This window comes from Herpailurus yagouaroundi, unplaced genomic scaffold, assembly GCF_014898765.1.
Source record: "Herpailurus yagouaroundi ecotype Mexico unplaced genomic scaffold, PumYag 159, whole genome shotgun sequence".
Taxonomy (NCBI): Eukaryota; Metazoa; Chordata; class Mammalia; order Carnivora; family Felidae; genus Herpailurus; species Herpailurus yagouaroundi.
The window spans coordinates 15,243,755-15,259,694 of record NW_024412400.1 but is presented as its reverse complement, the minus strand read 5'-3'; the positions used below and the strand labels follow the sequence as shown (position 1 = coordinate 15,259,694).

The window sequence follows — 15,940 nt, the reverse complement described above, 5'->3', positions numbered from 1 at the left end:
GCAAATTATCTCCATAAATTACATTAGATATAAAATTAACACTAAATACTACGGAAAACAGTGCCTATATATACGTAATGCAACCCGTCAACAAGTTTACTCTGGCTACAGATAAAACATTAATTACATTAATGAATATAGATTCTAGACTCAGATTACCTCAATCCAAATCCCAGCTCTACTACTCGCTAGGCAAAACTGGACAAATTACTTAATCTCGCTGAATCTCAGTGTCCTCTATCTGTAGTATGTATTACAACTGATAAATTATAACAATGTAACAAGATAATGAAGGTAATGAGCTCAGAAAAGTTCCTGGCACAAAACAATTAAATATTAGGTATTAGAACCATCCTATCATGTGACCATGTTCACTGGTCATCCTATGTTAATTTTACATTTTATATTTAAGTGAAATTGAATTTATTCTTTACGTATTCACCACTATTTCCCACCTAATTTTAAGCTCCTTGAAAATATAATTTTCTTCACACAGAATTATTAACTTTGTATGTGTACAACAGATCCTTACTGGTAAAAACGAAATACTCCTTTCTAGACAGGTTTGATGCAAGTCACATAGGGCTTTTTTATCTTTTTTTTTTTTTTGCTTTCATTTAAAAACATGGATATTTTGAAAGGTTTAAAAAAAAAACTGGTTTCAGCATAGGTAAGGCACTTACTGTCACTTGTCTTTCCAGGTGTTAATGGTTTCATACTCACTTAAATGGTGACTTAAGTCATGAATTCTAGGAGACAGAGGAGGCAGTCAATAATGTAGCCAGCAGATAGTATTCAAACCTAAATCTAAGGAAATGGGAACGCCATCCTTTAGATCAAGGGTTTCTTCAATGCAAATGATTTTCCATTCATTTTATACAAATTTGCATCTTACTGAAAGCACTATTGTAACTATCCAAAATGCCCGTACATTATTAAGAAATTCTCCATTTGGATATGTGATTTTAAGTGTATCTTTTCACTACCTCAATCATTTGGATATCTATGTATTTTTTTCAGAGATTTTAATATCTATCCTTATACTACAAGATACTTTCATTTATTCCTTTATTCACTTAATCATCTAACAGATATTTACTGAGTGCCTACTATGTGTCGGGAACTATGCTAGGAGTAGGGATTTAATATACCCAGACCCAGAGATGAGAAAGTCCAGTGTGTTCAAATAACTAAACGAATTTGACAATGGTTGAAATACAAGAAAGAGGAAAGAGCAGACAAGGCAGAAAAAAGGTAGAGAAAGGGAAACGGGCCAGACCTTCCAGGGCACAGATAAGTTTTAGATTCATCCTTAGAGCAAGAGGCTTTAAAAAGGGAACTATAATCACTGGTACCAAGATCCCCTAGCAAGGTGGACAATGTAGAAACTGGTGACAAAGACTCTCTCCTTTGACCAAACTTGAATCAGGCTTCTCTGAGCAGACCTTGGGTTCCCTCTCTGTCCTTGTAGAATCCAGTTTGAGTGAGAATCCTGACAAATGAGTTTAATGAAAATCCCTCATCCTTGGTGTCTGACCACCTTGGATACCTGACCACCCTGTCCTCCCTCCCAGATTCTGCTGAGTCGGTCTAATAAGGACCCCCCCTTACCTCTGCTGTTTCCTCTTAGTAACTTTCCACCCACTAATCCCCATCCCTACTTCTTGGATTTAAATGCCTCTTGTCCTCATTAGACTCAGGGTTGGGTCCAATCTCTCTTCTCCACTGTATGGCCACTACACCCGTATCAGGATAGTCTCCCTTAAATACAGTCTGCTTTACCTTCTTTAGCAAGTGTCGAAACTTTTTCCTTAACAAAACAGTACTTTTTCTTTAACACTGGAAGCCAACTGGAAAGATACTACATTATTACAGGCAAAAGAAGACAGAGGCCTGAACTGCAATGATCAAAGGAAGTTTGGAGAAAGGAGACTAGAGACAGGATGCTGAATCCACTGGATTTGGGGTTTGGGCAGACGGAAAGAAAAGTCATGACAATGCTCCCATTTTCAAATTTGAGTCAAATTTGCCATTCATTGATAAGAAACACAGAAGAAAGTTTTTTCTAAGTCCTATGTAAGACACCACAAGGTCTAGCTGAGCTGTCCAACAAGAAACAGTGGATGAAGCTCCTTCTGGTTTCCTCTACTGTCTCTGTGAAGAAAGCAGCACTATTTACTAAGATTGAGGGGGCAAGAGGATACATTCTGGAGAGAGCAAGAATGTTTGATGTGCCCACTGTACAGAACAGGAGATAATTAGACATGGGAGTATCTTCTATGTTTCATGAGGAACCAGAGGAAAGAAGCAGGAATGTATAGGAGTACCCATCTATAAAGCTGTGTAATTTAATTTTTCCAGCTGTTCTGAGTATCTCCAGCACAGGTAAACTGACTGAGGATTAGGAATTTACCAAAATATTAAAAACCAAGAGACATGATGATAAATGTCCTCAAACAACAAAACGGAGGCAGAAGATGTGGGTCATGGATTCTAAACTGGATAGGAAGTGCAGGCAATAGACAAAAACAGAAAACAAACCAAAAATGAAAGATCGATTAAGAGCCTCAAGGTTCGCGGAATAAGAATTACGGGAATATATCACATTAATGACACTGTAAAATAGAAACTAACATAAATTCCTACATTGGGTCCACTGAAGACTTCTCTAGCAGTCGTCAAAAGCTCAAACGTTGGCAAGGCTTGAATACCTCGTAAAGGAACTCAGTCCTAGAACAGCTTTAGAGGACCTCTCATAAGATAGTCATGCCTAAACACACTTAACTCCGCCAAGAGCCTAAACTTCAACTGTATGAAAATTTATATGAAAATTTTCACTGCAGCCACCCTTCCAGTTAAAACTCAATACACAGGGTGTGCCTACATGACTCAGTTGGTTAAGTGTCCAGCTCTTGGTTTCAGCTCAAGTCATGATCTCACAGTTCATGAGTTCAAGCCCTGAGCTGGGCTTGCTGACAGTGTGGAGCCTGCTTGGAACTCTCTCTCCCTCTCCCTCTGCCCCTCGCCTGTGCACGCTCATGCACTCTCTCTCTTTCTCTCTCTCAAAAAAAATAAACTTTAAAAAAATAAACTCAACACACAGGTCAATAAGTAAATCACTGCTAAGGTGCCAACATGATGATCCAGTGAAAAAATGACCATTTTGTCTAGTCCTTGCACAATAATTTAACTCTTTTAGAGATATCTTTATTAAAATATCTTTATTAAATGTCTTGAAATCTTTATTATAGGGGCACCTGGCTGCACATGCAACTCTTGATCTCAGGGTTGAGTTTAAGACCCATGTTGGGCATAGAGATTTCTTTAAAAAATAAATTACAGCTTATCAAATAGAATCAGACTCATGCCTCCCTACATCAATGAATTTGGTTCCTATTGAAACAAATGGACTCTCCTTCAGATCCCTCTCCAAAAAAACCTAAGTCTATAAGGATTATCCTGTACACAAATAATACCTGTTTTCCTCCAAGCCTTCTCAAAGTATGTGTATTTACATACACATAAAATCTAAAAATTACAGTTTAATGTCATTAAGCAGTGCATGCTGCTCATCTTGCTTCTTATAAAATCCTAAAGCAGTTAATGCATAGCACTAAGGAACTGATTCAGTTGCTAAGGTATTAAAGGTAAGATTTTCTCCATGGAGTTTCCATACAAGTCCTTTCTAAATGATCATCTCATTAACAATAATATAAAATCTTAGGTACATGTAGGTCAAACTGACTAAACAAAAGTCTTTCTATTTACATATCATAAACATTTATATATTTTACTTATTTGTTTATTTGTGTGTGTGTGTATATATACACATACATACATATAGGCACTTCTTTCTCATTATGCCTCATTTATTGTACATGGAACCAGAAGCTAAATTCTTCAGTATAAAACCTTTTGATGTAGCTTTAACTTAGACATCAAATAAGTGTTTAATCTGGACATTTATTTGGATTTGTTAAAATTTTAAATGAAAAAACAATACACGTGTATGTACATATGTATATATAAATCTCAAAAGAATGTAATGAAATGTTAATCTTATAAAAACAGATTTCCAATTTTTTTTCTTAACAGTAACCCCTGGAAATATAGTACACACATTATCTGTTTACATCCATGTATGTATATGTAGCAAAAGTTTCACAAAATAATTATTTTTCCAACTGTACTGTCTGGTATTTTCTACTTTTTTTTTTTTTAATGCTAGTGATAATATAATATGTTATTTTTACAAACCAGTAATAAATCATAACAGCTTGGAAAACAGTGAGAAGATACAGAGAATGAATATTCTGACATTAAATATCCTTCCTAAATTTTATTTAATCATACCTACTTTAGAAGCTGGACAAGCAGAGGCTATTCAGGGTTTTAGCTTCATAACTATTTTGAATAATGGAGGACAAAGTAAAAAAGGGTAAAAATTAACATTTTAATTCACCATCTACACCATGAGTAAAAAGTTTTGATTAAAGGCCCTAGTCCTATGATCTAAAATACAATGGTCAAGTTCATTTATTTCAGACAACAAACTAAAGCAAAAGCTGTTTACTCCAGATTCAAGGCATTAAACACTAAACAAACACTAATCAACAGGTCCCACCAAAATTAGCCTATCAATGTTCATTTGTTTTGATGTATTGTTATTCTCATGAGGCAGTTTGAAAAATAAGGCTGAAATGGTATCATTTTGTCTCTCTACAAAAATTTTTCTCAATGAACATGATTTACTTCTCCCATCAGATACCTCTACCTATTGTAGAGGCAGGAAAATGCAGCAACCCCCAGTGATCTGAGATTCAGTGCCACCAAATTAGAAATCTCAAACTGCCCCTAACTGTTTAAAGTTCACAAAGGGAAGTGAGGAGGCACTGGCACCATAAGTATAAAACAATCCCTCGTGGCTAATCCACTCAATATTCACCACTTAACCTTTCAAACCCATTTATTGCTAACTCTATGCAATTAGGACATGATAGCAAAATTAATTAACATCTAAAAACTGAGTATTAAATGCAATTATGTAAAACATGCAATTTGTATTTTTCAATTGTGATCTAAAATGATGAAATTTAACCTGAAAATTCTTTCCCTCATTCCCTTTTTGACCTTATCTCCCACCTCTCCCTAACACACTTCCAATATGATTCTAATTCTGGGTGAGCCCACACGTTGCTATAACAACTATGTTATTACAGTAAAATACTGTTTTGGCTTTTAATCAATAAAATTATTTATCTATATCTTACCTCTATCAAAACTGTTTTTTTTTTCTTGAAAGAAAGCGAGCATGTGAGCTGAGGAGGGGCAGAGAGGGAGAGAGAATCCCAAGCAAGCTCCACATTCAGCGCAGAGCCCCACGTGGGGTTTGATCTTATGACTATGAGATCATGACCTGAGCCAAAATCAAGAGTTGGACACTTAACTGACTGAGCCATCCAGGCACCCTAAAACTGTTTTTAAAAAAGATTTGAAGTAGCTTGAAAAATGGAGGTAAGAAAACATCAATCTCAAAACAAAACAAAACAAAAAATGCAACTGACAATGGTCTATGACCTCCTTTTTTTTTTTTTTTTTAATATTTATTTACTTTTGAGAGACAGAGACAGAGACAGAGCACCAGCAGGGGAGGGGCAGAGAGAAGGAGACACAGAACCCAAAGCAGGCTCCAGGCTCCGAGGTATCAGCACAGAGCCCAACCCCATGAACCTGAAGTCAGATGTTTAACCAACGTGCCCCCTTACACAACCTCCTTAAAACAAACTGCATTACCTTAAAATTCCTACAATAAGGACCTTTTGAGAAATCACATTTTTGTGGTAGAATGGTATCTTGACTAATATAACCCATTAAAATTCAATGCTACAGGTAATCTGAAAATTCCTAAATATCTCTAAATTGTTTAGTGATCCAATGGTTCAGATTAACACATACTCATGTATATGAGAGTGTATGTGTACCTATATATGTACATGTGTACATATATATGCAAAATTCAGAAGCCTCACTTTATCCAATTAAGTACACTTGTACTTAAATAATTCTTGTTATTTCAGATTACAGAAAAAATATAAATGACAATTAAATTTAAGATGAAACTATAAACTCATAAAATTTCTTGTCACGGAGCCTTAGCAGAATGACAATTAGGAACTATCATACCTACTCTGCCAAGCAGTGTGCTAAATTCTTCTATACTGCAATACCCTACAGACTAAATTCTGAAAATCTAACACTAATAAGATACAACAAGATCTCCTGAAAACAGAATTAAGCAATCTAGTAACCTCAACTATCTATAACAAGTCAAGAATCAGAAGACCATCTGAAGAGGCAAGATTTGTATATCACAGAGTGACACAATACAAAACCCTTCTCCTCCCCACCCACATCTAAATGACTCTGTGACTTCCTCTGTTATCTTTAAAACACGTTAAGAAATTCAATGACAAAAGAAAATAATTAAAATAAGATTTTAACAGACCACAACAGCCTAATACTAGTGATCAGTACTCATTTTTAAAAGGAGACACACATATCACATTTCAAATGTTCTGTCAAGTGGTTAAAATTATTTAAATCAAAAAATCGTACTATGCTTTAAACGTCTAAACGTTTTGTCAAAATATCTTAGGTTTGGTGCTTAAGGCAATAAACCACCACCTAACCTGTGAGGTAGCAGAACAAAATATATACTAGTCTCTGTCCCAGGTTCCTGGCACAGAGCTCCTAAATCCCTCATAATCTTGTAAGTGATAAAGGCACCAGAGGCATCTTTCGTTCTAACATTTGGTCTCTGTCTCTGGTTCCTGACACAGAAGTCTTAAATCCCTTGGAATTTCCTGCATGACAGTAGGGTCTTTTGTTCTAACGAGGTAACTCTTGGTGGCTCCTGGAGGGGGCTGGTCACCAGAAAGCCCGAGCCATGATGAGAGGCTTGGAATTGAGCCCCAACCCACTCTCCAGAGGGGAGAGAAGCTGGAAATGGAGTTAATGATTGTCGTGCCAACGCGATGAAGCCTCCATAAAACTCCCCAAGTACAGGGTCTGGAGAGTTTCTGGGTGGCCACACATGTGGGTGGAGGTGCCGGGAGAGTGGCAGTGGCGCTCTTAATGGACAGAAGCTCCACCAGCCCTTGCCGCACCCCTCGCTCTATGCATCTCCTCCATCTGGATGTTCATCTGGCTCCTCTACCATATACCCTTTCAGAATGATCTGGCAAAAGTGAACAAACTTTTCCTGAGTTCTGCAAGCTGCTCTAGCAAGTCAATGGAATCCAAGAAGGGGTCATGGGAACCTCTACCGTGTAGCTGATCGGTCAGAAGGACAGGTGACAACCTGGACTGGCAACTGACATCAGAAGGGGCAACTGTGAGTCAGAGTGCTTAACTTGTGGGGTCTGATGCTATCTCCCGGTAGACCGTGCCAGAATGGAGTTAAATTGTAACACCCAGCTAGGGCCACAGCATTGACTGCTAGGAGGAACCCCCCCCCCCCCGCCCACACACACACACACATCGGTCGTCATGTGAGAGAAAAGGAAAAATACAGGAAGAGGACTGAGTTTTTCCCAATACATAATTCCTTCCCACAGAGCTATCTAGAAGATCTCAATGCCAGAAGTTAAGGATAGTTAAGACTTTGTTTTCTATTTCTTCAATCAATATGGAGACTAATTCTTTTAGAATTCTGTTACATGAGACATTTCATAAAAATATATGATGGTTACTAATTACAAGTTTCCACAGGCACATTCAGCATTTTATGCACACTATATGCTTTTCCCTGATCCTGAAGAAGCCCTGTAAGTATTATAATTTCAATTTTATAGATGAGAAAAATGAGATTCAAAGATGTTAGTTGCCCAAGGCCACCTGATGGCAGATGACGATGTATGGGAACCCGACGTGTGTCTCAAACCCAAGCGTGTAGTTGTCACACCAGGGTCTAAGGTTAGGCTACATCCAAATTTTACCTTGTCTTAAAAATAAGGCTTGGGACTTGTGGTTATTTCGTGAATTTCCTATTACTGAATAAAAACAGTTCAATAAGCTAAAATGTAAGACCACATAAAGGCCAATTTTGGTCTGAATGAATCCCTTATTCCTAACAAAAGGGAGGCCAACTGCCCAGATTTAAACAGGCTCACAGCAGAACCTTATCCTGAGGATACTGCTAATGGTAAGCGCATAAATGGATAAAGAAACTCCTCCTCAACGTGTTAGAAGGTCATCTGGGAACAATTATAAACAAAACAAAACTAAGTACAGAATATTACTGAAAGGACTCTATTGAGCCAGGGCACTGGCCAGTTATGGCACCTGTGCAAACACGGATGCACAGACTGGGAAGTCAGGAAGGTGGACTGGGAAGTCAGGAAGGCGGGGTCCAGGAAGGAAGGCGTGGACTGGGAAGTCAGGAAGGTGGGATCCAAGGAAGGAAGAAAGCCCACAAACCACAAAATCGTAAAATTTAAAGCAAATGAACAGAACAAAAATTCTTTTATGTAAGTAATAATTCTAAAGAATTTAGAGAAACAGCACAATTTCGAACCAATATATATAGCAGCTGACATTGTATCTGGGCTTGAAGATCCCTTTTCTTGCTACTGGTCCTTTTGTAATTGTATACATGAAATGTCACAGATTTTCATAAATCAAATATTACACAAGTGTTACTATACAAGTAAAATACCAATGCACTCTTTTCCAACAATCCATTTAAATGTATTTAGAACTTGTGAAAATATACTGAGCCATAAAATTTTCACTTTAACGTGCTTAACACTCACTTGCCTGAAATTGTATCTCAGGGTAAAAAAATATTAAGTACTCTTACTCTGGGATCACTCCAAACTGTATTTATTCAATATCTCCACCCCCCCACCCCCATCCACCACAACAGAACAAAGGCAAAAAACATTTTCTTCTACTGGCAAAGTAAGAGTCTTTTGCTTCATGGTAACACCACCAGACAGAAGCTATATAATTTCTTAACTGACTGATTGAACAACTCACTAGGAACATATTCAGCTTCAAATCTTAGGAGTTCATGACATTATCCTTATATTCATTCATTGAACAGTCACTGAACATTTTCTACACGTTAAACCACAGAACAGACCTAATTGTGGGAAGAGACCTAAAGGAGGATTCATTCCACAATGATCCAGAAAAATTCAGATTTCCTGAATCTGGAGGCAAAGAGGCAAATTTCTTTTAAATACTTAATTTCTATAATATTAGCAACAAATTCACAAAAGTTACAGTAATAAAAGCTGTTAACTATAAAACTCGGCTCAATTATCTAAGGCTTTCAAAGTATCATACATGTAAAATGATCTAATATGATTAATGTTAAATGGCATTGACAAACAGGGATCACGGATTACTCTAGAATAATGAGATACGGAACACGAGCGATTTCGCATCGACCATGAGTTCAAATCTCAGCTTAGCCTCCTACTAATTGTATGGACTGGGAAATTTCAGAAAATCTCTCTGCCCAGGAGTTCCCATCTGTAAGAGGGATAATAAGTGATTAAAAGATGCCTAATAAGATGCACGGCTCAAAGCAGGCTTTCTCTAAAGAGTCAGTTACCTGTTCTTCCCTTGCCCCCAGAGCAAAGGACAAAACCCCCAAGTCCTCGATTAGCGATTCCCAACGTGAGAATCACAGCATTCCTCCTCCTTATCCAGCGTGCCCACTGGAAGAGGTTTCATTATTCCATCTCAGGTGCTGGGAAGTCTAGGAATGCCACGGAGGTTTACACTCAAATAGAAAAATACTTTCAAGAGAAGAAAAGAAAAGATTCTCTTTTCCAAGTTACTGACTTCTAAAACCTGGCTCAACAGAAGAGCCCCCAGGGTGGCTCAGTCGGTTAGGCATCTGACTCTTGGTTTTGGCTCAGGTCATGATCTCAGGGTTCCTGGGACTGAGCCCGGCATCGGGCTCTGTGCTGACAGCACCGACCCTGCTTAGGATTCTCTCTCTCTCTCCCTCTCTCTTTGCCCCTCTCGTGCTCCTCCTCTCTCTCTCTCTCTCTCAAAATAAGTAAACTTTAAAAAAGTTTTCAAAAAATGAAAAACCTACCTAAACAGAAATCATTTTAGTCTTATTTTTAGCTAGCTTTTTTAACTAATTAAAATTAGTTAATTAGTTGGGGCGCCTGGGTGGCGCAGTCGGTTAAGCGTCCGACTTCAGCCAGGTCACGATCTCGCGGTCCGTGAGTTCGAGCCCCGCGTCGGGCTCTGGGCTGATGGCTCAGAGCCTGGAGCCTGCTTCCCATTCTGTGTCTCCCTCTCTCTCTGCCCCTTCCCCGTTCATGCTCTGTCTCTCTCTGTCCCCAAAATAAATACACGTTGAAAAATAAAATAAAAAAAAAATAATAATAAAATTAGTTAATTAGTGAATTAATCAATCCAGCCTGAGGATCAACATTTCCCACGTGAGGAAGGCACCATCATAGCGTTGTCCTCCCACAGCACTTCCAGGTCACACAGCTCTGTGGGGAAGCAGCTGTACCACTCTCTGCGTAAACGGTGCCTTCTGGAGCAAAACCAGGAAAACAGCATGAATGGTGCCCCCTGCCACTGCACCACTGTAATCTCAACAATTCATTGTAATTAGTCTGGGTGATTTTTTTTTTTTTAACATTTATGATCCTCGATTGAAGGTAAGTATAAAAATTGCAAAGGAAAATTCTAAGTTTAAAAAAATATACAACCAAACAGCTCTTTTCCTATGCCTAAGGCATTTCATGTATAACAGCATCCTCAGTGTCTTCCCACTGGCTTCTACTGGCTCTTCCACAGTTTAAGTCCCTGGACAGAAATGAGGTGAAAGTGAGAGGACAATCAGGACATCGGTAACATGCAAACCCAAAGGTGCCAAAGGACTCGGACATTCGGTAACACCAGGAGGCACGGAGCATGTGATTTTACCGAGTCGTGTGTTCACGACTCCCTTTCCAAGTTAAAGTTAAGCAGTTCATAACATATTAGACTATATCAAGCCATAGGTCTCTCACGAAATATGTTAACCCACGACATAAAGTGACATAAGAAACCATCCCCTCTTTTACCGAATAGCTACTATGTTTGCGAGGTTCAAAATCCAAAATTACATAGAAAGGGACACACTGGTTTTGTCCCTACCCCTGCCTCAGGTCCTGTTCCCTCATACTCTCTATGGCAACCATTTCTTGTTAGTTTTTTTTATTTACCTTTCCAGTGTATTTATAAAAATCCTAGTAAATACAACTATATGTTCTTATTATCCCCCTTAAAGAAAAGGCGCTGTATAGTGCCCTCTGTCCCTCACGTTGCTTCTTTCCATCAATTTATCCTAGAGATCTGCCACATCAGTACAAAGACATCTTCCCCCCCACCTTTTTTTTAAGAGCCGTAGTACCCCACTCTGTGGATATACCATAATGTATTCAACCAGACCCTATCAGGTTGCTTCCAAAACATCTTAAGTGATACATTTTTTTTTTTTCAAATCTCTCCTGCCACTGTAACCAAGTGAATTATCCCTCTCACAGGACTTGTTTTCTTAGACCTGTAATAAAACAGATGAGTGACCTACTGTTCATATTTTGTAATAACCATCAGAAATTTCCACTTCACATGGCTGCATTCTCTCCCCAAAGTTTAGTGTATTTATTAGAGGATTTCACAGAGCCTTTAATATACCATTATGCATTATGAATCTCCAAAATGTATACTGTGTGACATTTCCCAAACTTATCTGGCTACAGAGTAGTTCTTTGGCCAAACCTGCTATAGATGAAGTATTCCACAAAACAAACTTTAGCAAATACTGGGGCATATATAATTACTGTCATCTATTTAAACAAAATGTAAGACTACTATGAACGTTAAAGAAACCGGCTAAGCCAATTTTTAGACTACGTATTCCTTAGCTATTTTTTGGATTATAAACCCCTTTGAGATCTTGATGTAAAGCTACCTGATCCTCGCCTACAAAGAATGCATACAAGCATAAAATTTTCCAGTGTCTGGGAATTCATGGACCACAGTCCCCATGGTCTTATCTATTTTAAAAGTAATTTTGAATAGGGGTGCTATATTATCTGTGGCCTCACTGATATTTCAAATGCTAGGACAGAACCCAGAGCTAATGAAAAAACAGCACAGAATTCACCACGAAGTGTACCTTGATGTAAAGCAAATAAAGCACCCTCAAAAGGGATCATGTTTAACAATTAATGATATCACACAAAGTAAATCCTATTAAATAACTGTGGAAATGGTTACGAGGGGTTGTAGTCTTATTTTTACACAGGTGGCTCCCATTTTAAGCAAATACATTAGATTCTTACAGGATTAAGAAAGTTGGTCTTGGGGCGCCTGTGTGGCACAGTCGGTTAAGCGTCTGACTTCAGCCAGGTCACGATCTCGTGGTCCGGGAGTTCGAGCCCCGCGTCAGGCTCTGGGCTGATGGCTCAGAGCCTGGAGCCTGTTTCCGATTCTGTGTCTCCCTCTCTCTCTGCCCCTCCCCCGTTCATGCTCTGTCTCTCTCTGTCCCAAAAATAAATAAACGTTGAAAAAAAAAATTAAAAAAAAAAAAAAAGAAAAGAAAGTTGGTCTTTAATTCATTTTGTACAATATGATCTCAAGATCAAGGATTTTCAGAATGAAATGCATTTCACATTAGACAGCAGAATCTACCAGAAATATAATTCTGCTGCAGATCTGAATGTGACAATGTGAATGCCCAGGGGAGGAAAAAATTCCAGGAGTTTTAAATGTAGAACAGAAAATCCCCAAGCATGATTACAGTCCAGCCGGTGAAATGATTAGGAGAGAGAGAGAAGTATTAAATCGAAAACTGACAAACGCAGGACTACCACGTCTCATTTGGGACTGGTATCCTACAGGAGGGCAAAAGGGCAGAAGGGCATTCCACGGAGAGGGCCAGTGGGGGTTGAGGCCAAGACCAGGCTCCTCTCATGGAGCCTTGTGCTGAAGTTTGAATCTGCTTACAAGGGGCATCTGTTGTAATTCAAACCAAGAGTTCAGTAACACCCTTCTTCCCTCTCTTCCCAGACAACTTCCTTCCCCCCAAAACCCCATCCACCCATGGCAAACATTAAAAAGTCCTACAATTTTTAAAAAGGAAAGATGTTTTCTAGATCATGATGGTATCCCAGCAGCCAAACTATAATAGAATGGAAATTTCTAATTTAAGTTCTTATCAAAAATGGTATTTTTTTATTTTACAGAGAGAGAGAAAGAGAGAGAGAGAGAGCACGCGTATGTGAGCGGGGGAGAGGGGCAGAGGGAGAGAGAGAGACAGAAAGAATCTCAGGTAGGCTCCAAGCTCAGTGCAGAGCCCAACACAGGGCTGAATCCCACCACCTTGGGATGATGACCTGAGCAGAAATCAAGAGTCGGACGGTCAACCGACTGAGCCACCCAGGTGCTCCCCAAAATTTGCTGCTTGACAGAACTTTTTTTTTTTTTTAATGAAAACATCTCCAATACTTCCATGGAACTCAATGGGAATACAGTCTATTATATATGAATTTGCTTTATTCCTATCTTTGTTGAGTACATCAATTCCCAAGGTAAGAATCTGTGCGAGTATCTTCAGTATTTTTCCAGAATAAAGAATGGTATCAAGCTGAAAACACCCTATATATAAAAGAACACGCACCAAACATACAAGCACCAAGTGTTAATTATATGCTATGGCAAGTTCTGAGAAAGAGATTATACATATCATGTTTACCCTTCTCATGCTCTTCTGAGAAACCATTCCACACTCTTGTCTATGATATAAAATAAAGTATAGCCACCTTACACATGTGAATCCATTTCCAAAGGTACATCCAATTCCCAAGTTCCTAGTCAGAGATGATACAGAATTCAACAGCTTCTCCAAATCGGGCAATCTGACAAAAAAGAAGCAGTATAGTCCAGGAATATAGAAAGAGAAGACAATTCTACACTGACATGTGAACAAAATGAAAACCAAATGACACTAATATACATATTCCCTACAAAAGAAAAAGAAATAGGTAAAATATTAAAGTATTTTTCCTACTTCATTATGAAAGGCAGACTACGCTTTACCCTTCACTTGGATATTATTCAAAAAAAAAAAAAAAACCCTGCTTAAACTTACTAAAATCCAAACTATGGCTTAATAAAAATTAAAATATTTAAAAATATCCTCTTTGGAGTAAATATGAAAATCTGCTTGGAATAGCCCATCTAGAGCCTTTCTGCACTGGCAAATCAGCTCCAGATAAAAATGCACATTTACAGCATAATCACATTATCTTCATAAACCAAGCATTGACAAAAAGTTTTGGCCACTCTCATCCTCCATCAGTCATTTAAAAATGTCTAGCCCAGGGAGGCAAAGAGTCACTAATTTCGAAACCTAGCACTACTCCAGGCTAAGTCCTCTGCCCTCAGGAAGACTTAACAGCAACACTACCAAACACTATCTTAGCACCATGCCAACCATAGACCCCTTCACGGTTTATCATCATAGTTACAAATAATCATCAAAGTCTCCCCAAGTCATGTAATTCAATGAGTATCACTCAACAAAATACATGAAGTTGCTTGCTAAACAAAAAGAGGCAAACTTCACTACAAGCTAGAATACTGGAATAGCTACCTGCTTTGTACAGGAACCAAGTTCTCTTGTTTCAAAAGGAGGTTTAAAAAGGGGCGGGGGGAGTGAGTTGCTGCACCCTTACACATATATACACAGATCTTTATTACTAATATGTGCTTACTGCAAAATTTGAAATACTGTATCCATAAAACTGGTAACTATAGGAGACTCCACAATCAATAAGAGAAAGCTACAATATGAATCAAAAACTACACTGCCTAATGTGTAACACTAACCCTTAGACTCACCTGTATGTTCCTTTATGTAAATGGCCCATTTTGTGAACTGCAGATTCTATCCACTTTAACAACATATTTGTGATGAAATATAGTAAGAAAGAAGGGGAAGGAAAGAGGAAGAAAAACAACCCATTACAGGATGTTGACAAGTTTAACTACTAAGGCTTTAGAATATATTGGTTCATACCCACATACCACTAAAATAAACCAGGTTCCTCTAACAACAGGTTACTTTGGCTTTCGATTTTAACCTACTCAAGTAACAGGAGTCTAGTGTAACAAAATATTCTAATTTTCATACCCTAAGCTCCCTTAGAAGAAAACCTGTGTACTTCTCGGTCTCAATTACCAAATAAAGCAATTCTTCAATCCAACTCAATTGTCCTACAGCTTAATTTGAATGGATGAGATTTCCTATCTCTCCCTTTATTACAACTCCATAGATTGTGGTGCAGAGAAACAAACCAACTACAGGCCAAAAGGTAACGAAAATTCTGATAATATGCGTGGGGTACATATGATCTCTAGAGCTATGAATACCTAACCACAGATCCCAAAGGGTATGCTTACTTACAGACCTACCGAAAAAACCTTCTACTTGCCAATCACCACTGAATTCATCCTGGTTTGTTGGTATCTTTTATTTATTCTAATGACTACTTTTTTAAAAGTGTCTCTAATGGACTCAGGAAAATGTTTTAACTGGCACTCACAAATGGAATTAGCAGGAATGCAAATGGCTATCACTGTGTTCACTAACACACGCCAAAGTAAACTCAATGAGGTTAGGACTCTGTCTACCTCGTGTGCCCATACCCCAGTGCCTGGCACCTAGGAGATATCACAATACCCATGAAATGAATGAAATTGTGTACCAACAAAATTCATGGAGCAGCCTGAAAATTTCAGTGGTAACAGAACTGTATTAAATAATGTACTGCCTAAAAGAACGAACAATTGTCAAAACTTGGGAACCTTCTAACCAGTGCTGTCTGTGGTAACAGAGTATTTAACCTATATG

The 15,940-nt window shown here is 38.3% G+C and overlaps 1 protein-coding gene across 1 annotated transcript in view; it reads right to left on the bottom strand.

Annotated features, from left to right (window-relative positions):
- The window catches only part of SLC4A7 (solute carrier family 4 member 7), a 108,368-nt gene extending 94,411 nt beyond the window's left edge, over positions 1-13,957 (bottom strand). The window contains exon 1 of the mRNA XM_040480000.1: positions 13,848-13,957. Within this exon, the coding sequence (XP_040335934.1) occupies positions 13,848-13,880 (33 nt within the window). The 5' untranslated portion in view covers positions 13,881-13,957. The remainder of the gene's footprint in view (positions 1-13,847) is intronic.
- Between the last annotated feature and the right edge of the window lie 1,983 nt (positions 13,958-15,940).